This window comes from Suillus paluster (genome assembly GCF_016628075.1).
Source record: "Suillus paluster strain FC165 chromosome Unknown EDB91scaffold_22, whole genome shotgun sequence".
Taxonomy (NCBI): domain Eukaryota; kingdom Fungi; phylum Basidiomycota; class Agaricomycetes; order Boletales; family Suillaceae; genus Suillus; species Suillus paluster.
In genome coordinates, this window is record NW_024537582.1 from 265,529 (window position 1) to 286,462 (window position 20,934).

Below are 20,934 nucleotides of genomic sequence, written 5' to 3' on the forward strand. Positions count from 1 at the left end.
TCATGAAACTGAAGACAGGATACTCAATGCGCCACAACGCCACCAGAAGACGGCCATTCATGACCCCCAAGACACCAACAACGTTACGCACTACATGACACTCGCAACGCCACGACGCCACCAGAAGACGACCGCTCATGACACTCAAGACACCAACGAGTCACGACGCTATCTATTTCATGACGCTCACGACAGAACACTCACGACACGACATCATCAGACGACTATTTCACGACACTCACCACTGGCACTAATCAAAATACCCACTTGATTCTAGCGAGACGAAGTTGGACCCACCCTCGAGCTACAACACCCCGTCCCTGTTCGCAGGAGTCGAGGTACAGAAAACCAAGTGACCTTGTCGGGCGGAAACGGTTTGCCTATACGTACATACTTTACCCGTTTCCCTGCCTTGATCCGCCTGCTCTGCACATTGTTGTATTTATAATATACTGGTTTTGCTGTCCAAGTTAGTACGTAATTCCGAATATGGAATCTTAGTGCGCCTTCAACTTGCTTCAAAGCTTTAATTACGCGTCTGCTACGAGTAAACATCATTTGAGCTGCATAACGACCCTAATACCCGTCAACCTGTCTTTCAGAGGATAATAGGGAACTAGATTCAAATTCATGTTGACAGTAACACTCGTGAGTTGTCCGTTTTGTATTGGTAATTAACCCCTCATACGCGAGCGGGAAGCAGATCAGGCATGGACAGTCAACCGATAATGTGGTCAGTTTGTTCCGTAGTATTCGTATGTTATGACATGCTTATATGTCATAGAAACACGTCTGGGCAGGGTGGGCCGATGCCCCACTAAGTCAGCGCGGTTCGTTGACTCCTCTGCCACGTCATCTCAATTCTGATTTGCTCCCCAACGTACAGGAAAATCGGTAAGTCCTCATCAGTTCTACTGCTTCCAATTAATATCCGTTCCTCTTAGCAAGCCGAAGCTCTTGGTGCATACTTTTCCCAAACCCTATTCACCAAGATTTATGCCTCGCCACTCAAGCGCGCTTCCACCACTGCAGCGCTTGTTCTTGCCGCCCAACCTGCCCCACAGCCTCCGCATGACTTCGATATCGAGTGCATCAAAGAGCAGCACTTTGGCGTTGCGGAGGGGAAGCCGTGGTGTTTCCGGGATTACAGGACCTCCAAGTCGCTCGCGGAATACATGAGCGAGGACAAGTACCCCGCATTGCTCCCGGGCGAACGGTTCACAGAAGGCGAGTCCGACGAAGACTTGGCAGCGCGTGCGGTGCAGGCCGTGGATGAGGTGATCATGCCACACCTACGCAGTGCATCGCGAGCCGGGCGTGCAGAACATATCGCGCTGGTGAGCCATGGGCTCTACATTGGCGCGCTCATCACTGCGCTGTTGAAGAGGGACTCAAGCGGCGTTTCCCCTACACGTGAGTATATTGGGATGCAGAACACGGCGTGGGCGAGAGTAGTCATTAAAGTACAGGTTTGTTGATAGCATGATTCTTTTTTATGCTGATGCTGATGGGGTATGCAGGGTGTTGCGGATGGGACACCAATAGATTTCGTCGATGAACACACTCCCCCTCTGGTTATAATAGCGACAGACTTCGGCCGTGCGGATCATCTCGTCACGCTTGTACGTCCACCCCTCTTCGCCGTTATCTATGTAGTTAATACTACTGCCTCTCAGAAGCCCAACGTCGGTGGGACTGGCAAGATTGCCTACGACCCAAAGCAACGGGACATTCGAGCGTTCTTTAGCGGTGCGACGAAGGCCGTTGATACTGAGCACTGCGAGAGCAATGCACTGGACGGTGTCGATGGAGAAGTCAAGAACTGACGTATTCGCACCTTACACATCTACGTCACTAGAGACCCGCAAGTTCACTGCTCCGCGCAACTGGCAATACATTTCATACTCGTACTGAGCACAGAACATTCAGAGGCTACGAACAAATACCTAGACTCATGAACCGTTCGACAACGTTCGACATAGGCGAGAGAGTGCAGGACCAGAAGATGAATGTCATCAATTGATCGTAAGACATGGATTCAGGCTGGAACATTCGTCAATATAAATACTATTGTCTTGCATGAAGATTCAACGTTATGTATGATGTCCTTACATTCCTTGCTGAGAGTGGTTTGCAGATCTTCAAGAAATTTGTATTTGAACTCCGCGCATTTGCTTGGAGTTGTTCAATTTCAAGCTTCAAGAAGTGCACTTGTTTGCTGATATCGTTTTGACTGCTTTGCATGTTATCCTAGTACTACCATGGTTGCCAGCTTTTTTGCATTTCGAGCGGGTGTCACAAGATATATACTCCTTGTTTTGGCTATTGTTCTGGTTTTGTGGTCGTCGACCCTTGCGTTCGTGTCTCCGCAACTGGGGACGTTACCACCCCTCGTCCGTTTTTCTCATGTGCCTTGGAAAGATGAAGTTCACGGTGTGCTCACGTGTTCTCGCCAGAACATCACATTGGCAGCCTCTCCCCCATCGGCACAGTTGGGTATCGCGTCTGAGGTGTATCTCATCTCTCTCCCCTGGCGACAAGACCGGCGACAACAAATGGAACATCTACAAGCATTCAAAGGCATCAATTGGACAGTTGTCGATGCACTCGACCCTTCAAACATAGCTATAAGTCGTATCTTTCAGCGGGTTGCTTCGCAGCGTTTACTGCACCCCTTCCCGGGACACCGGAACGACTTAGGCTCAGTCTTCCGTTGGCCCGCTGATATCAACGCCCTTGCTGCTTCCACAGAGCACCTTGCACCTTCTGGCTCAGACCTCTGGACCTTCGTGGACACTCAAGATCGCAGACTTGCCACATCGTTCTCTCCCAGTGTTTCGCCACATCCAAACGTCACATGCGCAACTCAAGATCACTCTGTACTGCCTTTCAAACCTAGCCTCCCGGATTGGATGATCCTCACTGCGTCAAAGATCTCATGCTGGTATTCGCATATCTCAGCCGTTCGGCAATTCATTGATAGAGGAAATGCCACTTCTGAGGATGTCGCCATTTTCTTGGAAGACGATATTGATATGGAAAAGGACATCGAGATAAGAATGCGTCACGTCTGGACCTCTCTCCCGCCTGGGTGGGACATTGTTTTGCTGGGTAGGTGCCGATTCTGCGTCGTTTGTAATTGAGGTTATATTGTGTCCGTCAGGTCACTGCTGGTCAAACGAATCTTTCTACTCTGAACTTCCATCGCCTCGGGCCGTGTCTCCGTTGTACGACCTGACCACACGCATACACCCATCTTATTCTCCACGTTGCACTCATGCGTATGCCCTTTCCTTCTCCGGTGCCCGGCGTCTTCTGCAGCATCTTCGCTACCCGCCTTTCGCGTATTCCCGAGCTCTTGATCAAGCTCTCAGTTGGCTCATCGAAAGTGGACGCTTACGTGCTTTCAGTGTTGTTCCGAGCGTCGTCATACAGCGGAAGGTCCTGTCGAGTGACATATTCCCGGGATCCGGTGTAGGGAGTGCGTGGAGAGAGCATTTAGTTGATGGCGTGTTTGGAACGTAGAAGAACTGACAATTTGTCGTCCGTGGTTTTCTGTTTATCTGTCCTTTGTATCGCAAGTCGTGTTTATCGATCTGTTGCCCGTGTCATACTCCAGTCCTGTTTGCCATTGCTAAACTGGCAAACTCCACGGTGCAGAGTGCGGGAAGCCTGGATGCTGGATGGCTCGTACACTGTCAACGCCTCATGATTTTCCCAATTGCGCATTAGTTGTGTCCTCCGAATTTTCCACGTTGCTTTGTCCGAGACCGGGATTTGCTACAGCTCTCATCAGAAAACATGATAAACCAGGTTGAAACCAGGCATGTATGCTACTTACATTTTCGATCCAGCTGCAGAGAGCTGCATCTAGAGGCGGGTAGCGCAATCTGTCACAAACTGATGCCTGACGCGGTCTGACCCCAAGGATGGGGTACGAGAACACATCCCCACATATTTTTCTTCCCTATCCATGGGGTTATCTGACGGACTTCTACGTATCACTTCCTCTGCTGGCCACTGTATCCTCACGAACCGTGGTGCCGTTGTTGAAACGCATCTCGCGCGAGCCACAATGACATCACTGGCGATCTAACGTGTCAGTTCTTTTAAATCAGTCTGACTCGGCCTGGTGTAGTTCACCGTTAAACTGGGCATGGGGCAGGCCTTATCAACAACTCAAGGTCGATACCTTCAATAACTTGATATTCTGTCAGTAGCCCTGCCAAGTCACTGATATCGAGGCTTACACTGACATCTCTGTACTCCGGCTTGATCGGCACATCCATTTCAATACATCACCAGCTGATGTGCTGACGCTAAGGATGGAGTGACAAAAACATTGCCATGTATTTTTCTTTCTCTTCTGTGGGGTCAGCTGCGTCATCTCGTCCTCTGCTGACCACTCGCTGTTTCATTGCGCAGAACCTAAGGAAACTCGGATCCAGGTATGGATTTTCCGCATACACTTGAACAAAATGCATCTGATGAGTTTTTCATGCTGTACGATAACATTGAAGATTCCGCTTGACTTTTGCTACTTGCCTCGTCTCTATCCATGGGATTAACTGTGTCCGACTCTTTGTCATGCCATCTACTGGCCGCTCATCAGTACTATTTCTTCACCGCGCAGAAAATGAAAATTCCCTGTATTAATGTTACTTTGGATGTACTCTAGTCGTGACGCAGACGCTAGTGTACATGTAAGATGTAGCGCTAGCGCGATGTACATTCGAAAGGAGCAGGCGAGATCGATTGAATTGAAGCAAGTAACAAACTATATCCTGTATGTTTAGTCGAAGGCGCACGTCAGGATTCAGGAGCCAATATCAAGCCCATCTCATAGGTGCATTTCATGGTGATGAAAGGTGACCATAGATGAACGTGAAACTGAGCATGCTATTTATGGCTCGGTCTGTGGTACGCAGGCAGCGAGATGAGTAGTACAATTATTGAGTTGGGGATCATGACGTACCACTGGCGTAAGGTCAAAAGAAGAAGGCGAGATCAACTCGGATGATTGAAGTCGGTGATAAAATAACATCTGGGGAATCGACGATACAGTAACAAATTTGAACCATATCCTGTGAATTGTTCGAAGGTGTGCCATCGGCATCAAGCCCATCTCATGAATGCATTCCATAAACAGTATAGATTCATGAAGAGTATTCAGTAGATGAGCGCGAGGCCCGATCCGTGGCGCGCACTGCACAGGCGGCGGATGAGTAGCAGAATAGAGTTGGGGAATCAGAGATTCGTCTCGTGCGATGAACGGTGTTAAGAAATTGTGTCCAGTGGGATAGAAGTAAGGTGATAGACTCGACTTGGAGCCTTATAACTGTGAAGATATGGAAAGATAAAGATAACACGGGGGCAAAGCGGCTAGCCGTTGAGCGATGTCTCTCTACTAGTACGATGCTCTATGTCGCTCACCATCTCCGAGCGTAGCACACATATCAAAGTGTGGATTATGTGATGCGCACGGTGGAGATGAGCGTTTCATGGACCTGCGATATCAATATGACTTGGCGTTGAGGTTGCGAGTTGGATGTTGAGAATGCACGAGCCAGTGCACGTGTCACACGTGCAGCGAATGACACGAATCGTTATCGCATGCTCACAAAGAGCGCGGGATGATGGAAAGGAGCCAATCACAAATTAAAGTGAACCAGTAAGTGGTAGCTCGATCGATTGAGGGAATCCAAAGGCATGGCCAAACACCACAAAGCAAGACAAACAGCCCAATCTCAGAAAAACACCCACCTGGGTGTGAAAAGTCTTGACCCATAAGATCCACGATAGAGGTTGAGACTTCGTTGAGCATCGCAGCTTGATGAGATCATAATGCACACATGAGTAATGTTACATACCTGTCTATGAAAAGATGTAATCCATGCAAATTGGATAGGTGATTAGAGTGGCGAGCTTGTCGAGCGGATCGTGAAGCACATTGATATGTCATACACAATGGAGACTCCCGGTGCATGTCAGATCTTACCGTGTTCGACTCGGGCCCTGCTGGATGCTGCTCTTGCGCCGTGAAGGATAAGGGTGTCTTGAATATTTCATCATCTAGCGAAGAGACTATTGCTAGAACGCGGCGTCTCTGAGAAGGCCATGTTGAAGAACTCGAAGAGAGTTGAGCACGAGTGTGTATCGAGTAGTTGCACATATACTGCAAGATGATACATGAACCGCGAATGGTGTGGTCAATGATAAATGGTGAAAAGACTGAGCTCGGTTAAGACAATGTCAGCAGCGCATTTGTGGCACTCACCAGGGTCATGCCAACATTAATATTGGCACAGGAGAGAACGGGAGTCGATGGCACCATCATCAGTCATGGCGCACAGGAGGCAGCGAGGAGCAAGCATTCCAATCGCAGCTGCGTGTTGGCGGGAGGCAATGGGCTGGCTGGCGGGAGGCACGATCCACGTGATGAGTGCATTTGCGAGTGACTGTGCCTCTTGAGGCTGACCAGGCAGAAAGAAGAGTCGGTGGGCGAGCGGGAATGAAGTGGGCGGGCGAGTCAGCAGGCACTCAAAGCATCGGCGGGCACGGCTGTCAAGATAGTTTCAACTCCGCTCGAGTCCGCCGAAGGCCCTAGAGTTTAGCTAAATCTCTTCCATCACGAGTTACGACCAGCGTCCTTATTCCATTCGTTTGTAAAAATATGCTAACTACGCTGAAATAGGCTTTGACCTTGTGCGTGCTTGTTATGATCAGTCTTCGGTGATCAAAATGAAGTCACGCTTCATGATTTTCAATCGCATCACAGCACCCACATCAGCCTTTGGGATCATTAAAATGTCTCTTTGCGTTAACTAATCATCACCTCCACCCGGTTGATACGATGCTCCAAAGTGCCGTTGACAACACTCCTGAATATAGTATGTGTCACATTATGTTTTGCCAATTGCTAATTGATATGTGACGAATAAGATCTCCATGGCTGATGGATACCTTGCGACTGTTGCTGCCCAGGCCGAGCAGCCTAGTCACACAGGTCTATATTCTCCAGGTTGCGGTAGAGTTCGCCAGTGACCTTCTTGAGGCGCACGCTGGAAAGCCGAGAGGCAACGATGTGACGCGGAGTGCTACGCAAGAAGGCCATTTAAGGAGATGGTGAAACCGGAAAAAAGGACATCTTCACCCGGTATCGTGTACCCTTCATATGGTTAACTCACCCGGATAATCATCGGCACCTTGTAAGTTTGTTATCAAATCACCCATTCAGTGGGGTCAGAGCAGAAGACCCACATAACATTCTCGCTGTCAAGAAGAAATTTACGGTGAACTTACGGATGATCTCGGAGCAACGCGATTAGTCTGACCTGGATCAGTTGAAATACTGGCTTCGCCTCCCACTGTTCAACGCCCACTAACTGCGGGCGAATTCTTCTGTCACAATGACTACCGACTCTGTGTCTGATGCGATTCGTGAGTGGCACGATATGTTCTTTCCGTCACGTTTATGAACAAGTGTGTGGTCAACAGCACAAGATATTGTTGGTCCGTACTTATATGTCCCTACGGAGTGGATCTGTGTCCTTGTGAGTTGTGTTGTTCGGAAGTTTCACATCCATTTCAGATTTTTCTTCAGTTCGTGGTGTTGTACAGTATTTCAACTGGTATGAATTTCTACTGTTGAAGGTGTACAGTCATGACTTGACATCGTCAGTCCTCCACATGAGCCAGGCACTGAAGTATAGACTATGGTGGATGATCCCCACAGCAAGCTTTGCGGGCGTCATGGAAATACTTGGATGGAGTGCCAGGTTATGGTCGAGCCAAAACCCCGAGCTTTTGATGCCTTATGAGATACAGTGAGTATTTGTGCAGAATGGATCGCTCCCATAAACACAGGTGTTTTTCACTGCAGACTCGTCGGCACGATATTAGCACCTACCCTACTAGTCGCAGCGAACTTTATCATTCTTGGCATGATAATCACACAAGTTGGACCCCAGTTCAGTCGTCTGGCCCCAAAGATGTGTTGGTGTTACTCTTATGTATTGGTTTTTAAGTTAATGATCTCGCGCAGATACCATCCTTTTTTGCTCCTTTGTTAGTATCGTACATTCAAGTTGTGTTAATCCTTCATATCTCCCGATTCATAGGATGTTGTTTGCTTGGTCGTACAAGCTATCGGAGGCGCATCCGCTGCGCGCGCCGTTGATAGGGGGACAAGTCCTACGAAGGTGTGTACATCATCCAGTATCACGCGTGACATTCATTTCATAGAGCCAGGGCGGGAACATTATGCTAGGAGGAATTGCTGCCCAGCTTTGTGCGTGACGGTGGGCCCTCACTTTTCTCACTGACGTTCTTTTCCTTTGCTCTCTAGGTGCTATAGTGGTCTACGTTACTTTGTCGGCCGAGTTTCTCTTGCGTTTTAAATATAATGCACCCTTCCGTCACGTTGACAATTGCATATGGGAGAAAGGTTCACGTTCTATGAGCAAGAACTTACGACTTATGCTTTTTGGAGTGGGATTCTGCACCCCCTGCATCTTCATTCGGTTAGCGTTCATGCATCTTATTATCAGCAGTGTTGATATGCTTAATCTGTCTTTAGATCCGTGTACCGTACTGTGGAGCTCGCCGATGGATGGTTTGGGCCAGTGATTACGACGCAGCGTTACTTCGGTCCGTTATCACTGTCTTCGCTAGGAATACGCTGATAACGCTCTATTACCGACAGACTGGCTAGATGGTGCCCCGATCACTCTCGCTATTTACACTCTCAATTTCATGCACCCAGGCATCTGGCTCAAGAGGGATGATCCTACTGATCATGCTTCAGGGAAAGCCGACGACGAAGAAGCTAGTGAGACTTAGGTTTTGGTCTTTGATTGCCCTTTGATTTTACAACGAGATGGTTGTACTGTACGACTACGAGGAAATAGCGGTCACCGTTAGCTTAGGATGCCTGCGCTTTATTGAACCTCTCCCACTTGTGAAATACCGCTTCTGCTCATGTATCTACATGCAAGCTTCTGTGATTGTCGTCACTTCTTGGATATATCTGGTCTCCAGCTGCCCCTACCCAATAATGTGTTGACGCCAGCCTGGCCTATACACATTCAGATTCGCCCCTGCCGTTCCGGTTTCTATTCTCGCATACGTTAATATTATAATAATATCCAGAGCCTTTCACCCTCACCCTCCCTCGGATTTCGAGTGCGCACATAGCTAAAATCACGCTGATTTCCCTTCCTTTCATCATCTCATTTTGTGCTCTCAAGGAACAGGTCAAACATGGACTACGACTGTATCGCCTCATAGTGCCTCATCGTCTTCAAGATGCCGCCAATCACATCACTCTAATAATGATCACACTGCTCTAAGCCTGTATTGGACAGCATCCAAGCAAATGTCAGTCAAGTCAGTCAATCCAGAATGTTATTAAGCTCCCTACCCCACTTGCCGACGACGGGAAAGCGAGATGCAAAACATCTCGAATGGAATTCGGTCGGAGGAAGAAGAGAGATATAGCATGAGGACGGCAACTACCATTACAGATCATTAAGGCAACTTCTTCAATAGGGGCGCTCAAAGTTAAAATGCCCAATGCCCAATGCCCAACCTCGTGACCAAAATGAGTATACCTAGAATAAATAGAAGTAAATACCGAGTAAAGTCACTCAAGCCTACATGATGAGATAAGCTACTTACCTAAAACTTGTTGCACGAAGCGCCGAAACCTTCGCCAAACGTCTCCCCCTAATCCTCAGCATTTCTAAACCTTTTCATACTCTTCTTGTACCTAAACCTTGCTGTTCCTAAACCTTTTCATACTCTTCTCTTACCTAAACCTCACTGTTCCTAAACCTTTGTGTGCCTTAGGAGACCTTTCACTTTTTATTCCTAACCCTTTCCTAACCTTCAGCAGACTATTTGAGTTGTTTTTGAGGCTCAGACATAATTTTTCTTTGTGAAATTCCAATGAAATTGGAAAAAATAAACATGCAGCTACATGTTGCTACAATAAAATATATGACAAGGTTGTGGTGAGGGCTAGGAACAGCAAGGTTTAGATAAGAGAAGAGTATGAAAAGGTTTAGGAACAGTGAGGTTTAGGTACAAGAAGAGTATGAAAAGGTTTAGAAATGCTGAGGATTAGGGGGAGACATTTGGTGAAGGTTTCGGCACTTTGTGCAACAAGGTTTAGGTAAGTAGCTTATCTCATCATGTAGGCTTGGGTGACTTTACTCAGTATTTACTTCTATTTATTCTAGGTATACTCATTTTGGTCACGAGGTTGGGCATTGGGCATTGGGCATTTTAACTTTGAGTGCCCCTAATCAAGCCCTCGGTAGATGCTGGCCTCTGTTCTTCACACTTCTATTTCTGCTTTCCATCATTCCCCTCGTACAATGAGCACCTTGGTGCTCCGAGTACATGTAACAAGCCACAGTGCTTGCCCAGGACCAGTGACCACCTAAGCATGCAATGTACTATCACAGTCCCACGAATTGGAAGACTCGTACATCTAAAATGGCCAGCGGGAATGGTGCACCAATGAGGTCAACCCTCACCGGGGCATTTTCAGAGTTGGAGCTGTGGTGGGGGGGACGGATGTCCCCCTTTCCTAGATAGCAATGTCCTACATAGGGCAGTACACCCCAACAGGACAATAATTCAACCAAAAAAGCCTGTATTGGATTGATTCAAAATCCCATCATTTTACTGAGTCTGTGGGTTGTGGTGAACTCAAAAGCCTCACAAGAATTGATCTAAGTATTGTAATGTATATATTGCTGTTATCGAGGTTGCCACTGCAGACATTGTTCCTCCGCCATCTGTCATATACTGGATCCAAGCACCTCCAATACCACCTGTGAACATCCCCACCCCTGGTCCGACCCCCTGTTTCCCTGTCCGCTCCATTCCTCCTTCCCTGACAATGCACAAAGTGCATCTCAGCAGGATTAGCCCCACTACCTCTGCCTGACCCCGTTCCGCTCTTCTGATACTACCCCTATGTCCTCCGACACCATACCCCTTCCATCCGACCCTATCTGGGGTTCCGCTCCTCCACCCTATCGGTCTGCCTGATCCTACTCCCTCCGCTTTTCCGACCCGCTCAGTTCCGCTCATCTTGTCCCACCTGACTATTAGTCCGTCCAACCGCCTCACTGGTCCACTCCTAGACTAGGAACCACTCAACTGGTCCTATCCCCGTTTAGTATCATAGTTCCGCTTTTCGGATCACCGGTAATCCCTATACCCTAGCAATTCTGATCCATCGCATACATACTGTTCCCCGAGCCTTATTCTCATATGTCTCAGTCATCCTATTGCAGTCCTGTACACTCAGCACATAGCCCTCTGCTATGCTATGCTCATCACTTAGAGTATATAAACATATGTACATTTGTCTGTAGATACTCAGTCTGAATATTACCTTTTCTAAGCCCTGCTCTTCTGTTCTTTGACTTGGGCCTGATCCTAGTCAACTCCTGTTAGCCGGCCTAGGAGATTGACTCCCTAGGTCAGCCACCATCCGATCCTCCAATCCTCCGCTCCTCCGTTCCCCCGTTCCCCCATTCCCCCGTTCCCCCGTTCCTCCGCTCGTCCAACTTCCCATGTGTCGGAACTAAACCCCACACTCTTGCATCCGTCCCCTCCGTTTTGCTCTGCTTCGGACTTTGTCCAAGCAGTCCCTTCCACTCTGCTTCTACTATTGGTTCCGACCACAGTAGTCTCCCACCTCCCTCCTGTCGGGAGGAACAACCCCTGCCCGACTTTCCCACGCTCACCTAGTAGTTCGTCAGTCCTCCTTCAGAGGACCCCTGTTCCGACGTCCTGTCAGAACTCATAGAACTCGTGTCGGACTACACTCTGAAATTAGGGGTACATACTTGGGTAAGGGGCACAGCATACGAGCTGAAGCCAAGCCCCTCAGACTCCGCTTTACCCCTGAGCATGGTCTTAACACCATCAATATATTAATTCCCTTCGTTATCCCTTCAATTTCAAGTTCAACCTCACTCCATCAGTAAACTGGTGAGCCACCAATATTCCCATATTTTGTATGCTGAAATGCTCTTTCCTATACATGTCATTATAAAACAATATAAAGTAATATAAAGTAATGTAAAGCAATATCTAAGTCTGAACTGAGCATGAATTGGCGTGATTACATTGCTTTAGATTTGTTAAGGTCGTGCTCAAGGGAGAGGTTACTCAAAGGGCTTCGGCTTCAGCTCGTGCACTGCGCCCCTTACCCGAGTACGTGCCCTTTAATTTCCGGGGGACAGAGGGGAAGTCTGACAGAAGTCTGGGGAGTTCCAGAGGACTTAGTGTCAGTGGAGTTTGGCGGAACTCCGGGAGGTTTATACTGGGATGGAGTAAGGCTACTATGGAAGTCCGGAGTAGAAACTGAACAGAGGTTAGACTACCCTAAGGTAGAGCCGGAGAAGTAGTCCTAAGGTTTAACCCCTAAGACTCGGAGGTGGACAAGAGATGAGACTCAAGTCCGGAGATTGCAGGAATGAGCAGAACTAAGATGATATTCGAACTGAGGAGTTCCGGAGTATTACAGGGGTTTATATACTGTAGGTATCATGTAAGTAAATCAGTCAGCAAAGGTAAGGGCTATGTATGAAGCATGTGGAAAGTCTATTACTAAGTATAACAGATCAAAGCAGTGAAGTCGGAAATGAAGTAAGAATGGATGGATCAGTAAGCAAAGCGGAAAGGTGTACAACTGGTAACCGGAGAGCAGTGTTCTAAAAGGAGATAGGTGTAAGTCTGGAGATGAAAGTGGAGCACCGGGTGGAACAGGACAGAGAACTGGACTTTCATGGGGGAGAATCCGGAATTCCGGATCCGGAGGTATGGGATATAGTGTCGGAGAAAATAGGGGTAGTGTCGGAGGAGCAGAATAGAGTCGGGCGGAGGTAGCAGGGCTAGTCCTGCTGAAATGCACTTTGTGCATTGTCGGAGAAGGAGGGATGGAGCGGATGGGGAAACAGGGGGTCGGACTAGTGATAGGGATGTTCACAGGTGGTATTGGAGGTGCTCGGATCCGGTATATGACAAGATTGCTTTAGATTACTTTGTATTGTAATGTACAGGAAAGAAGCATTGGGCCTACAAAATACTACAAAATCTACTAATATCTAAGTCTCACCGGTTTACTGATGTCAGAGGTTCTTAATCCTGGTCATTGCCTTGCTGGTACCATCATGATGTTCACAGAAGTTGTGAGAACAAGTAGGCAACATCAGAATCATTATGTTAATCATCCCTGCTTGTGCTCCAAGATCTTTATGTTCATGTGTCTGCCCAGGATGCTCTATGAGAGTAAAGGCCTTGAGTTCAATGATGTGAGAATGCTGACCTTTACTGCCTCATAGATAACTGACTTCAGTCAGGTTCTCTTATACAACTTTTTCGAAGATTCCATCACAGATGTGTCATGCTGGCATGTGATTCTTAATGGGCATCAGGAAAAAACAAATATTGGTGTAGTCCCAGTGACAGCTACATAGTGCTATGTAGTCACTGTAGTTGTTGTTAAGCATCAGCATGGGTATGGGTAACCCGCACAGGTCACAGGTAAGGGTACTGAAGGGTAGGGGTATGGGTAGAGGCATACCATACCCACCACCCATCCATGAGAGCACAATACCCTTATCATAATTACGTAATGTAGGAACTATATAGTACATAAAAACCTTAATTTCAATTGCACCTAATCATAGTCCAAGATCTTGGTCACTACTCCCCATTGCACCTAATCACAGTCCAAGATCTTGGTCACCACTCCCCATGTTTGGTAAATGCATCCCAAAACTCGCACAGAAGGCAGCCCAGGCCATCTCCAAGACTACTTCACAGCTAAAGTGGAAGGTCAGCTTCAAGGGTGCAGCCCCATCAAAGTCAAAGAAACCACAGACCAACAAGGTCAAAACCACTATAAATAATGCAACATTGTCACCCTCAATGTCACCAACAGCCAGTACTTCTCACTTACCAAGCAAATGCACATCAATACAGACCGAAGCTGAAGAAGCAGCCTCCCATAGTGATGCTGAAATCATTGAGGTTCATAACACACAGTCATCTGAGAAGATGAAACATCTGATGTGGAGCTCAGTGCGTATTGGCTATATGTACTAAATGACCTGCAGCTAATTATTAGCAAGTAGACTGACTCATGAAGGAATGGAACTCGCCTATCTATACATTTTTTCCATCCTACTCCAGACATCGAGTATGTTGATGGACAACATTGCCATGTCTTTAAATGCTCTGCAAAAGGCTGCTGGCATCATCTTTGTTGTTTTCTTGACAAGAGTGATGTGAAGTCCACCAGCAATATGATGAAACACACCAGAAGCTGCTGAGGGGAGGTCACCCTGGAGTCTGCATGTGAAGCAAAGACGGCAAATGCTGCTCAACACAGTGTAGTCAATGATATCCTGCAAACAGGTTCAATCACAGTATCATTTCAGTGCAAAGGAATGGGTAAAGTGACTTACTCACACCATCAACACACAAAGGCTGAGACATGGCAAGTGGAACAGTATGTCTCTTTTCCTGAACAGTGCCACTCACATGCAAACAGTGCAGAAATTGTGTGATGGGTTTCTGAAAGCTTGTGACCATTTGAAACTGTTAGCAATTGAGGATTCCAAACCCTTATGAAGACTGGGAGACCAGAATATCACCTACCATCTCTTTCAACTATATCTTGTGATGCAAAGCTCATGTTTGCTAATGTTTGCAAACAGATTGCACACATGCTGCAGTCATATGAAGGTGAACTGAACTTCGCTACTGATGCATGGACTGCACCCAACCATAGAGCATTTGTTGCGGTCTCTGTGCACCTTGAGCATGAAGGACAACCATTCACAATGTTACTTGATATCATTGAGGTTGCAAAAGTGAGTAAAACAAATGTAACTGGTACAAGAATCAACAGTGCATTAATATACTATGACTAGTCACACACTGGATTGAATCTAGCTGAAGTGTTCACAAAAATTCTGTCAGACTTTGGAATATCAGACAAGGTACTTGAACTACATTCATTTGAAGACTTACAATTTATTCTTGCCTGCCCCAGGTACTCAGTATCACTGTCGACAATGTGTCCAACAATGATACAATGACTGCTGAGCTTACAGACCTTGTTGCACATTTTGGAGGAGAGTCAGCTTGAACATGGTGCTTCCTGCCTTGTCGCAAAGAGCTTGCTGAAACAGTTTGACATACCAAACAAAGATGTACCAAACAAAGATGCTAACGATGAGGAGGAGCTGGACGAGGGCACAATTGCTGCAAATGAGGAAGGTGACCCTGATGCCAATGATGCTGATAACATGCAAGGTTGGAAGAATGAGATGGAAGAATTGCCAGATGGTAAGAGAGAGGTACAAGAGAAAAACATACAGCCTGTTAAACTTGTTCCAGTCAAAGTAAGCCTGGCAAAAGTGCACCTGTCACTTGCTAACTTGTCCCCAAAGCTTCGCAAGCTGTCATACAGACTCATGCACTCCTCAACTCTTCTCTTGCCTGAGTGGAAGTGGACCATTGCAGAACAGAAGCTAGTGGTGTGAATTATGCCTCGCAATGTGTCAACACAATGGAATTCTACGTTCAACATGTTGGATTTTGCTCTCCAGGATAGAAAAGCAATTGACGCAATGACGGATCAGTGAAAGCTTGGGTTGGGTGAGTTTGAGCTGGGTGAGAAAGACTGGATGCTGGTAGAACAATTGCATGACACCCTTAAGGCAAGTTTGTGACAAGTCATGTCATGTGATATATCAACTTGACATTATTGTCCTGTCATATACCTGATCTGACCACTCTGACAATATTGGTATCTGCTCTGCCCGACCTCATGCTTTCCCCACTTTCCTACCACCTCTGCTCCGTCCGCCCTCCACTTGACTGCCTCGTCAGTTACCTTCTGCATCATTTCCACTCTACTGTAAACTCCTTCCCCATTTAGGTATATACTTTCCCTATTTGCACATAACACTTACTTCCTGGATCACTGGTACTCTCTATAACCGCTCGACTAACTGATCCAACATGTACATATTGATATCCACCCCGACTTATGTTTTTCACCTGTGTATACTTACAAATTATGCTCAGTACATAGCCTCATACCAAGGACTACTAGTCACTGCCTCCTACATAGAAGTATATAAAAACATATCCTGTACTTAGCTACTCCTCAGTCTTAATATTACTTGTCTTCCCACAGTCTCTACTAGTGGGAATTCTCCATAGGACTTTGCTCTCTCTCCGGACACAAGTTTACCTTGTTGTCACCTCCAACCCTCTGCTCCAACTTAGAGCCACGCTCTAAGTACTTGCTCTTACTTCTCTGACCCAACTAAAACCAATTTCCTTACTTCCCTCTGTCCCGACACACTTCCTCCACTTCTAGTTGGATTACCGCTAGTGGCATTTACCTCGAGACCTACAAAGCGGACCAAAGCGGTCTGCCTGTCCTATTGTCAGATATCATTGGACCCACTCCAAATTCGGGGCACATACTCGGCTAAGGGCACAGCACAAGAGCTGAAGCCAAGCCCTGACCCCTCCACTTCTCCATCTGAGCACAGTCTCTAACACCCTGGTCCAATGTGTGATCTGGTCGATCATGACATGGGCATTGGCAGTGTTCCATTTCCTCCTGCTTATAGTTTGTAATTCATCATTTTTGAGAACTTGAGATTGGATGACCTCCAATCCATTTTAACTATTAACAGGTTGAAGGGACTGGCTGATGGCAAGAATTTTGATGGCATCCTCCACAGCTGATGCATGGTGATGCATACTTTCCTCAGCAATAAAAGCATATAAATATTTGTATTGCTACCCTGTTTTGGAGAGCTTGAGTCCAGAATGATGGACTCAGTTGGGTTCTGCTAAGGCAACCCAATATTTGTCAATAGCTTGTTGTCAATTACTGATGAGGTGTAAATTATCGGATGGATAAGAAGGTAATGTGACATGTATGCAGAATATTCAGAGACCCATAAGTTCTGTCCATCATTGTAATGCTTCCACTTTACCAGGTATTCCACTACATCATCATTTGCCACACACTAACTTCCTTTCAATCAGAGGCTTCTCCCTCTATGGTTCATTGGTGAGCTGTTTCACTGGTCTCTGGTCCTCACAGTTATTATCCTCATCCCTCCAGTTCTGGTCATTATCTGCCTCTGCCTCTGCCTCTACCTCCAGCTCCTCCCCCTCATCATATTTATAGGCCTCGACCTCTCTTTTCCTTTTTTCTCCAATTGGTGGTTAGGTACTGGGTAGGGTTTAAGATGGACCATTCACTGCCTGAGAAGAGTTACAGAAACACTGTAAGTCCTCCTTCACCAAGTTGATTGAATACCCAAAAACAACTGATTGCATATGAAGATATCTTATATGATTGTACCAGAGCTGTTTAGCTTGTGCAATGGGATAAATTGGAGGACATATTTGCCTGGTTCTATTAGGGTCCTGGACAGTTGCTAAGAGATAACCCAGATCCATTCTGACCTTGACTTTGCCATTCCACACCATGCAAGCAAGCTCTAGTGCAACATAGTTCTCAAATGATGGCCTAAGTGTGAGTCTTCCATGTTGGAGATAGTTAAGGTAACTGTAATCTCTGGCTTTGGTAGTCTCCATCCTAGTTTGATTGCCAAAATATAGTGACCCAGGAGCAAAAGCCTGCTGGATGGTGCCTCTGCAGGAACTTGTTAAATAAACATCAGTAGAAACTCCTTGAATAGTGCATCTCAGTGAACCTTTTTGGATGTAGCTTATATAAACAACATTATTAACCAGACCAGAAAGGTTCCAGTTAGTAATGACCTCATTAGTGACACTTATTCTGTCATAGTTGTCAATGTCAGTGTAAATCCCTGTAGGATTGTTTAGAATTTTAGGAGCAAATCCTAAAAGAAAATTATTTCCTTTAAACACAAGGAACACCACTAGCATCCCCAAAGGCTACACATATAGGCCAAATCTGCCTAATGCAAAGGCCCCAGGATTACTACCTGCCAAGAGTTCCAAGATTAGTATAGAGGAATATAAGTTCACAAAATCTTACCAGGTGGTATGTGCAGCAATATAGTTACCAAGGTAAATGTTAATGGGTTATCCTTAGCATGAAGGTCTCCTATAGCCTTTACTAGTTCTTCACCACTCAAACACTCAGAGATGTTCATCTGGCAACCAACTGCTCCCAGCTCAAGTCTGCCAAATGAAAACACATTATTTTCCATCATAATATGTTTGAACACTTCCCACTCTTCTTTTGAAATGCTCAAGGGGACTATGAGTCAATATGAATTGTGAAGAGTGACAAGGATGTTGGAAATATGTTCCTTGGCCTCTGGGGTAGATACTTAGAGGGCTGGACACAGAATCCTACATCCATTTCCCTTTATAAGGGTAGATGCAAGACTGTAGGACCCCTTAGAAGATCCTTCTTTGACCTTCCTAAATTAGTTGTTTGGCTTCATTTTTAAAAAACAATAAATAGGAGAAACCTTGAACTCTTGATTAGTTGTTTGAATTTAGTCCTAGAAAGGAATATATAGGAGAAACCTTGGACTCTTCACTAGTACTTGCTGCTCTCCCCCATATCTGATTTTGAAGCTTCTTGACAAATGCCCAGATAGGTTTCCCCTCTGGATACTGGTAAAGGGAGTGTAGCATTTGAAAACAACCCACCATTACAGCCTTGGCATTATTGCCATTGACCAAAGCTACATAAGGTACTCCTTCTTGCATTTCAACCATCCCTGGAACAGGTTGGATGCAAGTGTGACCCTCCTTAAACTGTACAGCTGGAATATCTGGGGGAGTGACTATGCAGACTAGTTAGGACTTCTGGTTTGTAGCAGATGTGACATAGTATTAATGAAAGCAACCATAGCCTCATCTGAATCTTGCATTAGCCTTCTGTTCAAATTCAGGAGCCTGCAGATAGGCCTGCCCTCCAGGTGTGTCAAGGACCCCCCTACTACTACTAGGAGCCTAGTTCTGGAGAGAGATTGAAGGGTGGGCATTGAGTACAAGTTGGGATGAATAAGGATTTCACTTGGGGGGGGGGGGGGGGTGTCCTGACAGTAGTGGCTCTTTTGAGAAGTGCTGAATTCCCAACATGAATTAGGAAAGTTCTGTCTTCATAGCCTACTTGATGTCAATGATTTCTGATAATCCTATAACACCAGTAGATGACAAGCAAATGACATAGGATAATGGAGGACAATGGTGTGTCCACTTGTGGACTCTGAACTTTGCCCACAATGAATTGGAATAAACCCTACTTATTAATCTCTCTTCCTTACTTACTCTTGTCTCCAGATGTCACACTTCCCCACACTCCCCATCCTCTTCCCACCCCCAACCAACCAAACCATGGTGCAAATTTTGAAAGCCAAACATTTAGAATGAGAGAACCATTGAGAGCTGTGGGGTAGGCACAGGAAGTAGCAAGTTGTCAGTTCATCTGCATCATTTCACTCACTAATTGCACCCCATAGGTGAGACAGTCCTCCCCTGCTGCACCATCAAGTAATTCCCTCTCTTTCTTTGCTCACTTTCCCTAATGTAATTATGAGGTGGGTATATTACCCCACCTGTGCTGTCACCCCCACCCCCTTCTGTACTGTCATCCTTACTCCCATCCCTAACCTCCATCCTTTGCCTAGTCATCAAGAGGGAGGCAAGTGATAGTTTCTGTATCCTGCCCAAGATGAGGGACAATTCAGGATCAAGCAGGAAGTGCTAGACTTCAAGCTGGAGGATGGTAGGATGAAGTAGGAGGAGGTCATCAGCAAATCAACTTCCCAATCCACAATACTGACTATCCAAAGCAAACATCCTGTGTATCATCATACATGACTGACTTTTAGTAAAAAGCTGTGTCATGTTGTTGAAAGGCATTTGGTGTGGACTGTATGAACTTAAGGCCTGAGGGATATGTATTCACAGGTAGGGAACTGTAGCCCAAACTGTAAGCTTGGGTTGCTGTCACCCATGTGTTTCTGCAGGTGGGGGTTGAAATCATTGTGGGAAGCTAAATTGAGTACAAGTGTTACAGAAAACAGAGACTGGTACTGGCCATAACCTGGAGGCATCTGCAAGCTAGAACTCTGATATATATAAGGCACAATGGGCACAGCTATTCCAGAACCAGGAGGCTAGTGCTAGCTCCCACCTGCAGCAGCTCCTCTGAGTGGGATAGCTGGAAGCTGTCAGAAGCTGTGTCTGACATTAGGATATTAGATGCCAAAGGCTGGTGTAAGCTACCACCTGGGAGATCCTGTAAATGAGAATTATTATAGTGATAGGTAGCTGCATTAGCAGCCTGAGAGGCAGAGCCTAGCTGGAATTCGGGTTCTACTGGAAATTGAGAGTTAAAACCTGGACAACTGCTGTATATGAGGTCCTGCCAGTGAGGGTCAGAATAATCCAAACACTAGCCACTGTAGCCTGTGGTCACATCATGATTGTGCACCAGCAAGTTTTCAGATGCCATTGCAATTCAAATAGAAATATGAAGGGAGTGCGCTAGACATATAAGAGAAGATACTACAATAGTTAAGTATTATGGACATAAATCTCAAGGGTCTGTTCATGAATATTTCTCCACAGGAAGCCTATTGCCCCTTATCAATAACATGTTATGCAGCGCTCTGAAGTCATAGTGTGCATATTTTTCTGACCAGGAGACAGACATCTTCCTTGAATTATAAGAAAAGGGTCTTTAAAGGGCAGCTAATGAGTGTTGAATGTCAAGGTTGCCTTTACATGTGCCGAACATCAGAGTTGGACTTTTTACACTAATGAGACCATATATAGTAAATACAATGAACATCATTAATACTATGCAAACTATTGCTGAGGAAATATATGGGATGTGTCAGTGGCTGTTGATATATA

General features: G+C 46.2%; 4 protein-coding genes across 4 annotated transcripts; 3 read left to right on the forward strand and 1 right to left on the reverse strand.

The window, feature by feature from the left end:
- Positions 1-504: 504 nt before the first annotated feature.
- On the forward strand, positions 505-2,109 carry EDB91DRAFT_1129557 (phosphoglycerate mutase-like protein). The gene is made up of 7 exons (XM_041318578.1): positions 505-648; positions 704-733; positions 785-830; positions 887-894; positions 945-1,469; positions 1,521-1,622; positions 1,677-2,109. The coding sequence occupies exons 1-7, from the start codon at positions 631-633 to the stop codon at positions 1,824-1,826; spliced, it is 879 nt and encodes a 292-aa protein (XP_041177782.1). The 5' UTR covers positions 505-630; the 3' UTR covers positions 1,827-2,109.
- A 552-nt stretch (positions 2,110-2,661) lies between these two features.
- EDB91DRAFT_1129564 (uncharacterized protein) lies at positions 2,662-3,791 on the forward strand. The gene is made up of 2 exons (XM_041318579.1): positions 2,662-3,111; positions 3,164-3,791. Exons 1-2 carry the CDS (start codon positions 2,913-2,915, stop codon positions 3,523-3,525), a joined length of 561 nt encoding a protein of 186 aa, XP_041177783.1. The 5' UTR covers positions 2,662-2,912; the 3' UTR covers positions 3,526-3,791.
- A 3,618-nt stretch (positions 3,792-7,409) lies between these two features.
- Positions 7,410-8,841, forward strand: EDB91DRAFT_1237073 (RTA1 like protein-domain-containing protein; the record flags this gene model as incomplete). The annotated part of the gene is made up of 11 exons (XM_041321539.1): positions 7,410-7,440; positions 7,498-7,553; positions 7,604-7,631; positions 7,682-7,826; positions 7,883-7,995; positions 8,045-8,067; positions 8,121-8,201; positions 8,245-8,290; positions 8,348-8,522; positions 8,579-8,649; positions 8,705-8,841. The coding sequence occupies 11 exons, from the start codon at positions 7,410-7,412 to the stop codon at positions 8,839-8,841; spliced, it is 906 nt and encodes a 301-aa protein (XP_041177784.1).
- An 8,277-nt stretch (positions 8,842-17,118) lies between these two features.
- Positions 17,119-19,935, reverse strand: EDB91DRAFT_1081625 (uncharacterized protein; the record flags this gene model as incomplete). Its single annotated transcript, XM_041315397.1, has 9 exons — positions 17,119-17,276; positions 17,319-17,900; positions 18,092-18,316; positions 18,612-18,681; positions 18,718-18,863; positions 19,342-19,458; positions 19,590-19,728; positions 19,857-19,873; positions 19,899-19,935. The coding sequence occupies 9 exons, from the start codon at positions 19,933-19,935 to the stop codon at positions 17,119-17,121; spliced, it is 1,491 nt and encodes a 496-aa protein (XP_041177785.1).
- Positions 19,936-20,934: the final 999 nt, after the last annotated feature.

Bases quoted from the DNA above. Each gene is read 5' to 3' on its own strand.
- EDB91DRAFT_1129557 (XM_041318578.1), top strand. The intron at 734-784 runs GTCAGTTTGTTC...TATATGTCATAG, and splicing joins GACAGTCAACCGATAATGTG to AAACACGTCTGGGCAGGGTG. The intron at 1,470-1,520 runs GTTTGTTGATAG...TGGGGTATGCAG, and splicing joins GAGTAGTCATTAAAGTACAG to GGTGTTGCGGATGGGACACC.
- EDB91DRAFT_1129564 (XM_041318579.1), top strand. From the start codon at position 2,913: ATGATCCTCACTGCGTCAAAGATCTCATGCTGGTATTCGCATATCTCA. The intron at 3,112-3,163 runs GTAGGTGCCGAT...TGTGTCCGTCAG, and splicing joins GTGGGACATTGTTTTGCTGG to GTCACTGCTGGTCAAACGAA.